The sequence below is a fragment of the Centruroides sculpturatus genome, unplaced genomic scaffold, assembly GCF_000671375.1.
Source record: "Centruroides sculpturatus isolate CEXI.00-Female unplaced genomic scaffold, Cexi_2.0 scaffold1922, whole genome shotgun sequence".
Lineage (NCBI taxonomy): Eukaryota > Metazoa > Arthropoda > Arachnida > Scorpiones > Buthidae > Centruroides > Centruroides sculpturatus.
In genome coordinates this window covers 1-13,012 of record NW_019386304.1, presented here as the reverse complement: position 1 = coordinate 13,012, position 13,012 = coordinate 1, and the positions used below count along the sequence as shown (strand labels likewise).

General features: G+C 28.5%; 1 protein-coding gene across 1 annotated transcript in view; it reads right to left on the bottom strand.

The window, feature by feature from the left end:
- The window catches only part of LOC111614478 (ubiquitin-conjugating enzyme E2-17 kDa-like), a 57,591-nt gene extending 44,694 nt beyond the window's left edge, over positions 1–12,897 (bottom strand). Inside the window, exon 1 of the mRNA XM_023355853.1 lies at positions 12,731–12,897. Coding sequence (XP_023211621.1) covers positions 12,731–12,754 — 24 coding nt within the window. The 5' untranslated portion in view covers positions 12,755–12,897. The remainder of the gene's footprint in view (positions 1–12,730) is intronic.
- Between the last annotated feature and the right edge of the window lie 115 nt (positions 12,898–13,012).

Below are 13,012 nucleotides of genomic sequence, written 5' to 3'. Positions count from 1 at the left end.
CCTATAATTACGATTCCTATAAAACTACGAAAAAATATACGTATTTTGGAAATGTTGAGTCGGATTAGTGTAGAATCAATTAATTTTATGGAAGAAAACCTTTCAATCAGCCGTAGTCCGTAAACTTGACACGTGTCGGGCTGTGATTGGAACGACTTGTAAGAAATCGGATTCCTAATAAATTGGAACGTATCTATATCTTATAGGGGGGTCGACTGTAGTTGTGACAGGGTGCTGCCCAGGTACTTCTTTCAAGCAGGGTAAAGTTCTTTTACTTTGTGAACATCTAGGTTAAACTATGTACATCAGCCAAAAAACTGAAAATTACTTCTTGTGTAGTTTTTTGCACTGATTATAAATATACACAATAGGTAATTTTTGGCATATTTAAGCCATTTTGCAGATAATGTCCATAAAGTTGCACTTTGCCTATAGACAAAGTGCAACTTTGTGGGACATTATCTGCAAAATGGCTTTACCCATAAACAAAACTTCATAGAGAGTGACACCACCACAGATAGTAGCAATTTATTAAACCTCACAGTAAATTAAAAAGAGCCAGGGTGCAGTTAGCACACTGGGTCTTTTTAACTTACAACTATAACCTTGATATAATCCACATTCTACATTAAAAAAGATAATGCTTATCTTGAATCAATGTCAAGAAACTTGGAGAGAAAGTTCATACAATAATTTTTATTTTACTAGCTTAATAGAAAATTATTCTGGTTTATTATTTGAAAAATTGTCCAAATTGGTTGGTTAGAGTTTGTGGCACAAGGACCTAGGCAGACCAAAGAGTGCCAGATCTAGCCAGGTTTGTTGCCAAGTGTTTTAGGTCTTAATATGTATGTTCTAGAGTTCTGTGCGTAGGTTTATTGCTTTCAGATATGCCATTGTAGGTTGAATTTGTCCATCATCTAATATATTTTGTAGAGCTTGGTCATCTGAAGATGCATGTTGTTGAAGGTATCGTTTTCTGGCTGTTTTATACTGAAGGCGCATTATTAATATAGGAAAAATTGCCTGGTGTTTGGTTTGACCTCCCAATTGGATACTGGATAAGACTCGTAAACTAACCTGATGGATGGAAACCCTAGTTATAAAGATAGTTTAGTTATACTGATTATCTGAGAACAGAAAACAATCTGCCAGAGACATTAAGGAAGCTGAGGTAGAGAGCATGCACAATGTCCATACATTTTAAAATTAAATTAAATGCACAGTGTCCATTAAATTAAAAATGTAGCTATTATTTGTATGTCAGTTGCATCACTTATAGAGTCAATTACAGAGCCAATTATGCAGTTCTCTTTAGCAACTTGCATATCAAAGCAAGCAGGCCCATTACAACTGGCAGTATAAACAGGATGATTTTCTAAGTGAAATAAACTCTGATTTCCTTTATTATATGAAAACACAATCACACTATTCCCTTCATTTTATTACAGTGCAATCATGCTATGCACCTGCCAGTATACTGAATAAACCAATAATAATTGTGGTGTTTCTTACTAACAGTGATAAAGAAAAACAATAAAATATTCAAAACTTCTCCTTCTTTACAAATTAATCTCTGACTACAAAGATTTATAGTAGTAACACAACTTGATCAAGAACAATTTCTATAATTTATTTTTCAATATTTTCATACAACTTTAAACTGGAAATAAATAATAAAATAAGTACTTATATATGTTCTTCTCAATATCAGGTGTGGTAGCTGATGAATACATAGTTTGAATATATGTCTCATTAATCCGAATCAGTAAAAACGGTAGACTTTCTGTCAGGAGTACCTAACCTTATAGCTGAGAGAAAGTCTACCATTTTTATTGATTCAGATTAAAGAGACGTACTCAAACTTATATGTAATTGGTAGATACTATGAAAAACTATTGTTATAAAAAGTTGAAACTAAAAAAAAAAATCCATATAAAAATTAAAATGAAAAGGAAATGAAATTTCATAAGATTTTAAAAAATACCTGACAACAATTAACAATCATACAGTCAGATGATTGTACAATCCCAATTAATCATTCATCATAAAATTGACTAACTTGATAATCATTCCATCCTTACATAATGTAATGTATTTAGAGTTAATTTATCATTAGGAATCAATTTGTCTATCTGTACTATCAAACAAATACTTATTCTTATATATGAACTAATTAAAATGGAAATCAGACATAAAAAACTGACACACAAACTGGAAATATATACTAAAACTTCACACCTAAGCGATAATTCCAGCTAACGAACAATAAAAAGGTCTAACAGTTTTGGAACATAGCTATGTTCCAAAACTGTTAGAAACACAGCTGTTTTTTTGTGTTCTATGCAATTTTTCCTGACAAGGGCCTCTGAACGATGGCCGAAAACGTTTGAACATTAAACCTTTTTATTGTTCGTTTGCTGGAATTATCGCTTAGGTATGAGGTGGTTGTTTTAAAATGGAAATAAAATTATATACAATTTACAAAACTCATATGTAATTTTGTATAATTCTTTGCTTTTTCTTATCCTCTTCTTCATCCCTTTTCTCTCTCTTCCTTTCTTCTCTAGATCACCTAGTAGGATTTCAATATCCTTAGAATAGCACATTTATGCCATAAGCATGTTCCTAATTCATTAATTTATAAGCTACTTCGGCTTCTTTTCCTCATCTCCTCACTAGATCTTTGAGTAAGCCGTCAATATTAGTACAGTATTAGCATATTTATGGGCACAAGTACGCTCGTAATTCATTAATTTATACACCTCCTAAGAACTTCTCCTTTATCCTACTCCTCATCCTCTCATCCTCTTCTTTCTTCATTCAAGACCCGCGATTGTGCTCTACCCACAAATGATATAACACTGACTTTAACTTAATGAAATTACACGAAACAACCGAAAATTTAACACAATCAAATTTAATTTATCTCCTAAAATATAACTTTTGAATTTTTCATAACGGCATCCGATCATTTACCAATATACGAAATGATGATTAATATTTAATTATAATCGGAGAGTTTTGTACTTTGGGAAATTACAAATATTTCTGTCAAATTATAATAACGATTCTATCTAAAAATTTCCCCTAGAATGTGGGCTTTTATCTTCATTTGTGTAGATCCAGAGAAAGTTATGCGTCATTTGTCTTAATTATCTTCATAATAGATACGACAAGTTAGGTAACAAAATAAGTGGATAACTCCACTTGAATTGTAGAAAATTCTTTGCAGTATTGCATGCAGTTTGAACCTATTGCAGCTCAACTACAGTGACAGTTTGGATACTATATAAGCAGCTCTGATGATAAATGGAAGATTGTAAGACAAGGTCATCGAAACTTAGGCATTCTACCATTCATCTTCCCCCTCTTACGTCACAGAATACACACTCATTTAAGTTATATTTCAAAATTCTTGAACTTCTAACCTACACCGAAATTTATCTTTGATGTGAGAATGTATAAATTGTTATAATAAATATTTGAAAATCTTAAGTGTAGTAAAACCTGTGTAAGCCGAAATGGCACGGTTTAGCAGGTTTTCGTTTTGGACAGGTTTTACTGTATTGTAATTATAAATACTATTACGTAAATAAGCGTTAAAAAATAGATTTTAAATAATCTTTGTTTTAATTTTTTAAAATTATATATATATATATTTAAGAATTACATTTAGTTTATTATTTAACTAAATATTTTGTCAATGGATTGCGCAACATGTAAAGCCAACAAATCGAATTTAGCTGGAAATGAATTGAATTAGACAAATCCAATAAATGTTTTCAAATGGGAATGACATTTTCTATGTTAGTGAAATTTGAACATGGCTGCCGAGTTTCGTAGCAATTGGTCGAAGAGCCTAGTAATGTATAACGAACAAACAAACAAACAAACTCATTTATATATACAGATTTATTTAGAACATTTTCCGTGTCTATAACAGTATAAGTACATAATTTACTTAAACATCTAAATTAACTGTAGAAATGTGTTTGTCTAATTATATGTACGAAAATGATCACAAATACTTTCTTGCATCTGCATAATCTAAATTTTAACAACTTTATGATAAATTATAATTTAAATACATATAGCAATTACATTTGATTGTTGTATATGATCAAAATCATTTACCTTTCTTCTTCCACGGAATATGGATTTTATCGGTTTCCGGTGGAAGATATTGTGCAAACAAACAATAAATAGCGATAGAAGATCCTGCTAGTAAAAAACAAACTTCTTGTGTATTAAAGTTTATTTTCAATGTAGCTAATAATTGTCGGTTAACACGTGGGATAACCCGGCAATGAGCGAGTCCGCTGATATCATCGAGCGACGAATTTAACAATAGACATTCACGGCTTACCATATAAGTTAAACGCTTTGGAGTCTACCTAACACGAGGAATCTGGATTCGACTTCGACTCGAATATTTTCGTGGGTGGTTCAAGTCGACTGTATCGAGCCACGTCTCTTCGCATTCCCGCTTCATTTCGGGCTGGGTTGAGCTCGTAACGGGCATAGAGAAAGGCACTTAAGGCCAGCAGGGCGAAGATTGCAAAACAAATATCTAAATTTTATATGATCAATAATTTTCAAAAATTTTTATTTGTTATTATACAGAACTGAAAATAAAAATAACAAGTAAAATGATAATGTATTTTTTCGTGTTTGAATTAGAAATTTACGTTTACGTTTACGTATCAATACAAAGATTAAAACAGGAGAAANTTTTTTTAATGTATTACTTGGCTTTAATTTGAGTATGTTTTTCGCGTTGGAACGAATTATTTGGTTTTACATGTAATCGTATGGGAAAAGATGATCCACCTTACGACATTTTCATGATACGATCTCAGTTTCGGAACGGATTAATTTCGTATCCTGAGGTACCACTGTATAGGTGAAACAGGTAGGACTTTAGAGTTAAGAATTAAGGAATACGAAGCAGCAATAAGGTTAAAATATAATAATTCTCCTCAGTTTAACCATATAAAAAATAACTGTCAGATTGATAGAAACAATGTTAAAATCCTTCATTTGGAAAATAACATTTATAAATGTAAATTTAAAGAACATATCGAAATTATAAAAATCTACTAGTAAAAATGTAATCAATATCTCTAACAGTATGCAAATAGATCAGCAATGGTACAGTCTGATAGAGGGCATAATGACAAAAATTTCCCTATAATGTAAGAGTCATACACCATAATGTAAAGTACAATGTATTGTGTGTTAAGAAAAATATTAATGTCAGTATGTATTCTTTGTAATTTTTAAAGAAAAGTTTATATTTTTGTAAATAATTTTAGAAGGTTACTACAATTAGTTACCCTACTGCTGTTTGAGATTAAAAATATCTTCAGGAATTTTTAGCAATTTCTTAGAATTTTAATGTAATATGATATATACACATTTTAAAGATAATATTTTTTAAAAAAGAAAAAACTTCCTTGTCTTATAAAAATATTTATATATTAAATTTTTATGGTTTATTTGTGTTTTATTGAATAAGGATTGGTAAATGTAAAAAAAACCCCAGAAGCGTCATATTAGTGTGGCAGAAGGATTTGTAAGAAAAAATCATGGAAAACCTTTTTTTGATATGATAAAATAGTTTATGTCAGAAGATATAATCTACTTATATTACTATTATATTATATTACTTATATTATTTACTATGTTATATTGTTATATTACTGATTGTTCTAAAAATTTTTAGTATAGCACTAAAGAGGGGCTTAAAGATAAAATAAACCTGAAATGCATATGTAACCTGTATCTTCAATAAAGGATGTTCCTGACCTAAAGAGCTGTAAGATAGTCTACCCCGGAATTCATGTAATTTTTTCTGATTAAAGACACACACACACATGTAAAAACAAATAAACAGCTACCATCACAGATATTTGATATCCTGGTATGTTAACTCTCCTGATTTGTCACCTACTGAACATTTATGGAACCATTTGGACTGGCAGTTAAGACAACTTGGAATAACCACCATATAACATCCAGGAATTATTATGCAATAGACTAAAATCTTTCTGATGTGCCAAACCTGTCCATATCACCAAGAACTCATGGCTTCCCATACCAAGACAGATGACTGTTATGATTTCTGCAAGAAAATATTTGGGATACTGGGACTCTCATAAATTGATTGTCATACTCCATATTTAATAATTGTTAGTGGTGATAATGTAGCCCAATTTACTCCAATAATCATTTGATTTTATATATAACAAATTGATATGACAGTGTATTTTAAATATCATCATCACTTTTTCCAGCATAACTTATAAAAAATAAGGCTGTAGTGACATTTTAAAAAGTTATACCAGTAGGTATTTAAAAATTTTAGATGAATTTACATATAAAATAAATCTCTCTCAAAGTTATTTTCACATAATATTACTCAATTTTGTACCAATAAGTGATATTAGGTGGTGGTCCAGTATACTTATTGTTTCAAAATTCACAACTTACCTAATGAATTAAAACTTAAATTTAATAAAACTTTTAGAAATAGTAAGTTCAAATTTTTTTATAACAAAGTAGAGAAATTTTTTAGATCAAGACAATTTGATACTTACTGTAAATATGAAATCAATTTTACTTTGTATTTTTAATATGTAAAAATAGATTAATGCAACTTTTAACATAATATATAGAAATATTATTCTCTATTGTAATAAATTAAAATATTTTATTTAATAAAAAAACTTCTTATAATAAGTATAGGAATAATGAATTTGTAATAAAATTAACATAGAAAATTTAGTTTCACTCCATATTATAAATATGCTAACTTTGTTCTTTAGTAAATCAAACAACTGCAGTATATCTCATCTTAGATCATTATTGAACATTGACAACAGCTTAAGTTATTCTCTAGGAATTAGCAAAAATAAGAAATTGCAAATTCATGCAAGAAAATATCTGAATTTACATAGATATATATTACACCATTTAGGATATTAAATATGAAATTTTTTAATAATTAAATGAAAATCTTTCATAGAAATTTTAAATACGTAAATAGAAAATGTTTGAGTTTATCCTCAATAAACATTTCTAATTTTAATATAATTTAAGACTAACTCTCTTAACTTTTATTTATCCTTAACCTGTAATGACATGTGTAAGACGGCAATTTTCTGCTGATTTTTCACACACAATTACACTGCATGTAATTGCCATTTCTCAAATTTGAGGATTAATAAAAATCCTGTGATGTATCTTCTCTGCATGTGCCAAATTTAAAGGTCATACATTTAGTTTACAAGATATTGTTTTTGTTTCAGATCATCATCATTAACCCTTCTCCAATAGGAAGCGTCCCAAAATGTGTGATAGTACAGAGTAATGTAAAACAAGTTCGACTGGAAATGAATGGTGGGGCCTGAGATGTTTCTTAGAAGCAGAAAATGAATTTTTTTTTACTTTTCTGGCACAAAATAAGCCATGAAAACATTTAATTGTGAAGGTCATAGTTAGGGTGATCATCTGTCCCCAATTTCCAGGCAGTCTCTGTTTTTGACCCTCTGTCCCTGGCAAGAACCAGGGACAGAGCATCTCTGGAAAGGAGTCTTGTCCTGTTTTTTCATTTCTTTGTGGTTACTGTAATATTGTCAGTGCCAGTTTTTCCTTCAGGGACATATCCAATGTCTTCAGGGTTGCCAGATAATTTTTTATGAAGTAACCAATTTTTTGAGAAATTGTCAAAAAAGAGCCAAACTTTAAAACATGGACAAAAAACATATCTAAAAAAGCACAAACAGTAAATAGCTATAAACCTTATTGGAGGAGAGCTATTTGAAGTGAACAAGTTCAATCAAAATTAAAATGTTTAGGTCTCAGTCATGCATATGTACAGTATCCATTTGACAGTATTTATACATGTTGGCTGCTACACTGTACCCTAAAAAGTGATGATTGACATGGGTCTGTGAATTTGCCGAAAAAAATCTGGTCACCCGATTATAGTGGTCTAGCCCATCATAGCAATTTGCAGACAACTATGTCATGACATCATGCATAGTTCACAAACATTCATGAAGTAATGACTCCCATTTGTAGCAATCTTGAGAAACCTCCATGACTAACTGCATTGAAAAATGTCAGAGCAGAAAATCACCACCTTATGCATGTGATCATGTAAAAAAAAAATGTATGCAAGAACATGCAAAAGAGGCAAATTTCTGAGCAGGTTTTTGTGGGCCTGTGATAAGGGGGAAAAGGGATATCATGAAAGCACAGTATTTCAATTTGATAAAGAATTACTACCAAAAAAAACTAGTTGGTGCAGAAAATCACCACTATGACATACAATTACAGGTTAAATTATTGTACAGTACATTATGTTAACTAAAGATAAAAAAATAAATTCACACCTTAAAAAATGACTACAGCAGATATCTTTATTTAAACAGTAACATTTTTTTACCTAGTTGATGTATTACAAATAAATTTATATTATTTGTATTCCAACATTACATTTTATACTTATATTCTGTTCTATTCATTGTAAAATTTTATACATCAATTACTACTGATGAAGATCCATCAACTAGATCAAAAATGTTGTCTATTTAAAAGATAGCTGTGAGAGTAACTTTTTAAAGTGTGTATTTATTTTTAAGTTCCTCTTCCAGTTAATGTATTAATTCAGATTAATGTCCAAAATTAAAAAGAACATCGTTCAAGAGAAAAGCAGAATGTTAATCAAAAAAGTTGGACAAAACTATTCAAAACATTGCAATAAAAAAAAATTGAAATTATTTCTGGTTTAACAAAATATAGGAAATATTTTCAATTCTTAGTTTTATATTAAAATAAATAAATAAAAGCAAGAACTTATACTGGAATGAATAAGTAATATAAAATAAACCTTTAACTATCCAACAATAAAAATGTTTAATAAAAACGTTTTCAACCGTTTTTAAACAGCCATCTTCAGTTGAACCAATATTAAAAAAGAACACCTATTATGCATGCACATTTTGGTTTCTGTTTAATTTGTATTTCATGCATTCTTTTTTAGTGTTCTTTTTTTAACATTGGTTCAACTGAAGATGGCTGTTTAAAAACGGTTGAAAACGTTTTTATTAATTAAACATCTTTATTGCTGGATAGTTAAAGGTTTATTTTATTTTATATTATATTAAAATAGCCAAGTGTATGTGTTTCATTTGATATTCATCTGTAAAAAAAACAACTTTCCAGTTTTTTGTCAAGTCTAAAATAGTCTATTTACAATGTCATTTAGACCAATTATTAAGATAAAATGTGTTCAAAATTGCCCCAGAAGTATTTGAAAGTAAGTTCTCATAGAAGCTGTTGTTTGTTTATTCCAAATAGTTTTTCCATTTAACAGTTTAATTAGCTGTTTAAATATAATGCATAACAATACCAAATATTGAAATACATGATATTTAGAAAAGGGATCCATCATTCAAAAATATTGATATTTAGAAAAGGGATTCCATCATTGAACAATTCTTTTAATCAATATTTTTCAATAATGATTTAATTGAAAATATATACAATAGAACCTGGATTATCCGACTCAATTGGGGACTGGGGTTGGTCAGATAATTGAAAAGTTGGATAACCGAAAAGTATGAAAAAATCCATTATTAGTGTAGTATATTATTATATCCCATGTAATTAGTATATTAGTATATCGCTATTAACCTACTTCGCGTTGAATTTTCATCGATGTTAAGCCTAACAAAAATTTTTTAAAGTAATAATCGTCGCTATTGTATTGTTAAAAATTAGAAAATTAAGCCTCGTTTAAATACTGGCTCCATTTCATGGTCGAGCCATGTTGCCAGCTAAAACACGTAAAAATAATATTAAAATAGCCAAGACATAGCCAAATATTGTAGCGCCACATCACTAGCGGACATTTGAATTTGCCGACTAGAACGTGGTCGGTTAACCGAGGTGACTGTTAATCGGGGGTCGGATAATCGATGCTCTACTGTATAACTAAAGTATATAAAATAAAATGAACATTAAACAAAATAATTTGTCACTTTATATATTTAAACTTTTAATCTTAAGTAGGTTTGATGTTAGTTGAAGAATACAAAACATTTGATTAAAATCTAGTTAAATTTTTATATTTTATTAAATGAGTAACATTACATTGGATACTTTTCTAATGTTTCATATAAATTAGCATCTGGACAAAACTTAGATCACATTTTGTGTATATATACATGCTAGAAAAATAATTTAAAAGAAAATATATTCAGCTTTTGAAATAAAATTTAAGAACTTTTATAAATCCATTTGCTATTTGTGTCATATCCAAGCAAAAAATAACTTTAAAAACAACAAAAATTTCCTCTATTGCTGCTTCCAGACATTTATTTTTGGTATGTTAAATAATTTTGACAAAACTATTAAAAATAATTTCAAAAATAATCCATGAAACTTAATTTTATAATAATAATAATACTTTAAACACTTTCAAACAAAAAAATTTTATAATTCATCAAAAATAAATTTATATAAATTCAATACAGTTTAGTTTATGTATAAAAACTTAAAATACTAATTCCAAGTAAAAGTGAAATCAATAAGATATAAATACATATCTTTAAATGAAAATAAATTAGTCTTTCTTTCAGTACTTTGTGATCTGAAAATTTACTTAAGTAAAAACTAAACATTTGCTGGAAAGTTCAGTTTTGTTCAAGAATTATAGTGATATATATTATTCTCTAGAGACAAGTATTTTATCACAAAATACAGATACGGGAAAAATCAGTAAAACAAAATACAGATTCAAATCTATTGATTTAATAACAATTTATTAAAAACAAGCTCAACAACTGTTATGTATAGAAAATTTATATAAAATATTGATTGAAATCTATAAAATATAATCACATTAAACTATTGATTCCTAAGTTTTTGTAATAACTATAATACATATGAGAAAATTATTTCCTGTTTTTTAAAACAATAACTTTACAAACCATCTAGAAACTAAATTCTGAACAGCTACTGTAAGTCTGTGTTATAAATATGTAAGCCTAAATCTTAGAACTTAAAGCAATGTTATTAACAGCACACCAAAAACAAATCATCTCAATTTTAAAGTTTAGTATAACTAAAGAGAAAAGATTTTTAAAATATATATTCCAGCAAAATTATTGTTACTCAAAAAGTAAAATGAAAAATTTGCTAAGCAGAAGTAAAGAGCTCAAAATCCATGCAATAAGAATCAACATTTAATTTCTCACCTTATTTTTTTTAACAAATTTATGTACTTATTAATGATTATAAATTAAATATTATTAAAATTTATGATGTAAATTTCATAATGCTTTTAAAGGCATGTTTTGACTAAAGGGTGCCTACAATAGAAATTTAAGTATTGATTACAGCTGATATTCAATTTTTGTTTACAAACTATTGAATATTTTCTATATTTTAAAGTCATTTTCATAAAATTATTGGTTATTTACATTTGTTTGTATTTATGCAGAAAATAAAATGATTTCAAATAAAAGAATAATTTTTCCCTTCTCACAAACTTGAAAAAGTGTAACTTTATTTTTTCACATTTGTTGTATGTAGCATAAATATATGTAAGTCATTCTCCCTAGAGTCAAACCATCTGATAAAATATCTAGTAACTCAAAATATATATTTAATTTCAAAAATCTTACATAATCCAGAACAGAACATAATAAACTAATTTTAAACAAAGCTTATTCTTATTACGTTATTTACTTTCACCATAAAAAGCTTTTTGTATCTATTCAAAAGATTCACAACATCTAAACAACTGGAAAATAAAGAAATGATAAAAATCAAAAATCGCAATTCATTTACTCAATACAATAGGTGTAAATATTTTAACAATTAGATATGCTTCAACTGCCAATTTTAAATACTAGTAAATCTAAATGATTTTCTTGCACATACATATAATTTACATTGAAAACTTACACATTACATCAGTTTAAATATATTTAAATTAATTTAAGTGTAGAGACCATTATTACAGTAAATTTATTCATGTTCCTCTTACTCACATTTATAGACAAACAACATAAATCTATAACACATTCATTGGTTAATTTCTTAATATAGTGGTAAAGATATACAATTCATTTTCATATGAATATAGATTTAGTAAAACCCAATCTATATTAGTCACTGTATTAAGAAAGAATTTATTGCTGCTGGAATGTTGTCGACAAAGTTAAACCGAGCTCGGTGGATATTTTCAATATAGTATCGAAGAAATTGGTACCCTTTTTTGTATACGAAACGTGAAAACCATGCAGAGAAATGGGAACAATTGGCAAACGGACAAAAAGCTTGAAAGATACGTTAACAAGACAACTCATACTTGACTGCAGTTACTAAAAATCAAATATGTAACCACGAATCAAAAGCTAATTTCTCTATCGAACTTTAAGCCTAATCGTCTTCATAATAAATACGCACAGACGATTTTTTTTCGGTAATAACGCGGATTATAGCGAAGAACGAGACCAGACGAATCGATACACTTATCATTCTATCTTTTAACGTAAAAATAATTGCTAATCACTTATTATTTTAATCAATCCTTAACAAAAGAAGCGCCTGAAAATTGTTTGCAACTGAGGATTTCTTACGTTTAGGCTTAATGAACCGAGTTAAGATTGAACATATCATAAACAACGTATAATTGAGTAAATAGAGATACCTTGTTGATACGTTTCAAAGCCATTTAAGATGAATTAAAAGTGATTTTAGGTAACAATATCCCCTTTTCGGTCAAATCCGGATCAGAAAGGCTAAAGACGACTTTCCTCGAAGGTACGAAGAACCGACACACGGACAAATGGATACTTCCGCCGCCCAAAGATACTAATGGCGTCGGGTTTAAAATCGATCACTTTTATCATTAATTATATGAAAAATCGAGTGTTATTAATTAATTTATATAATTTTTAATTATTTAATTACTTTTAAACTTAAAGTAAAT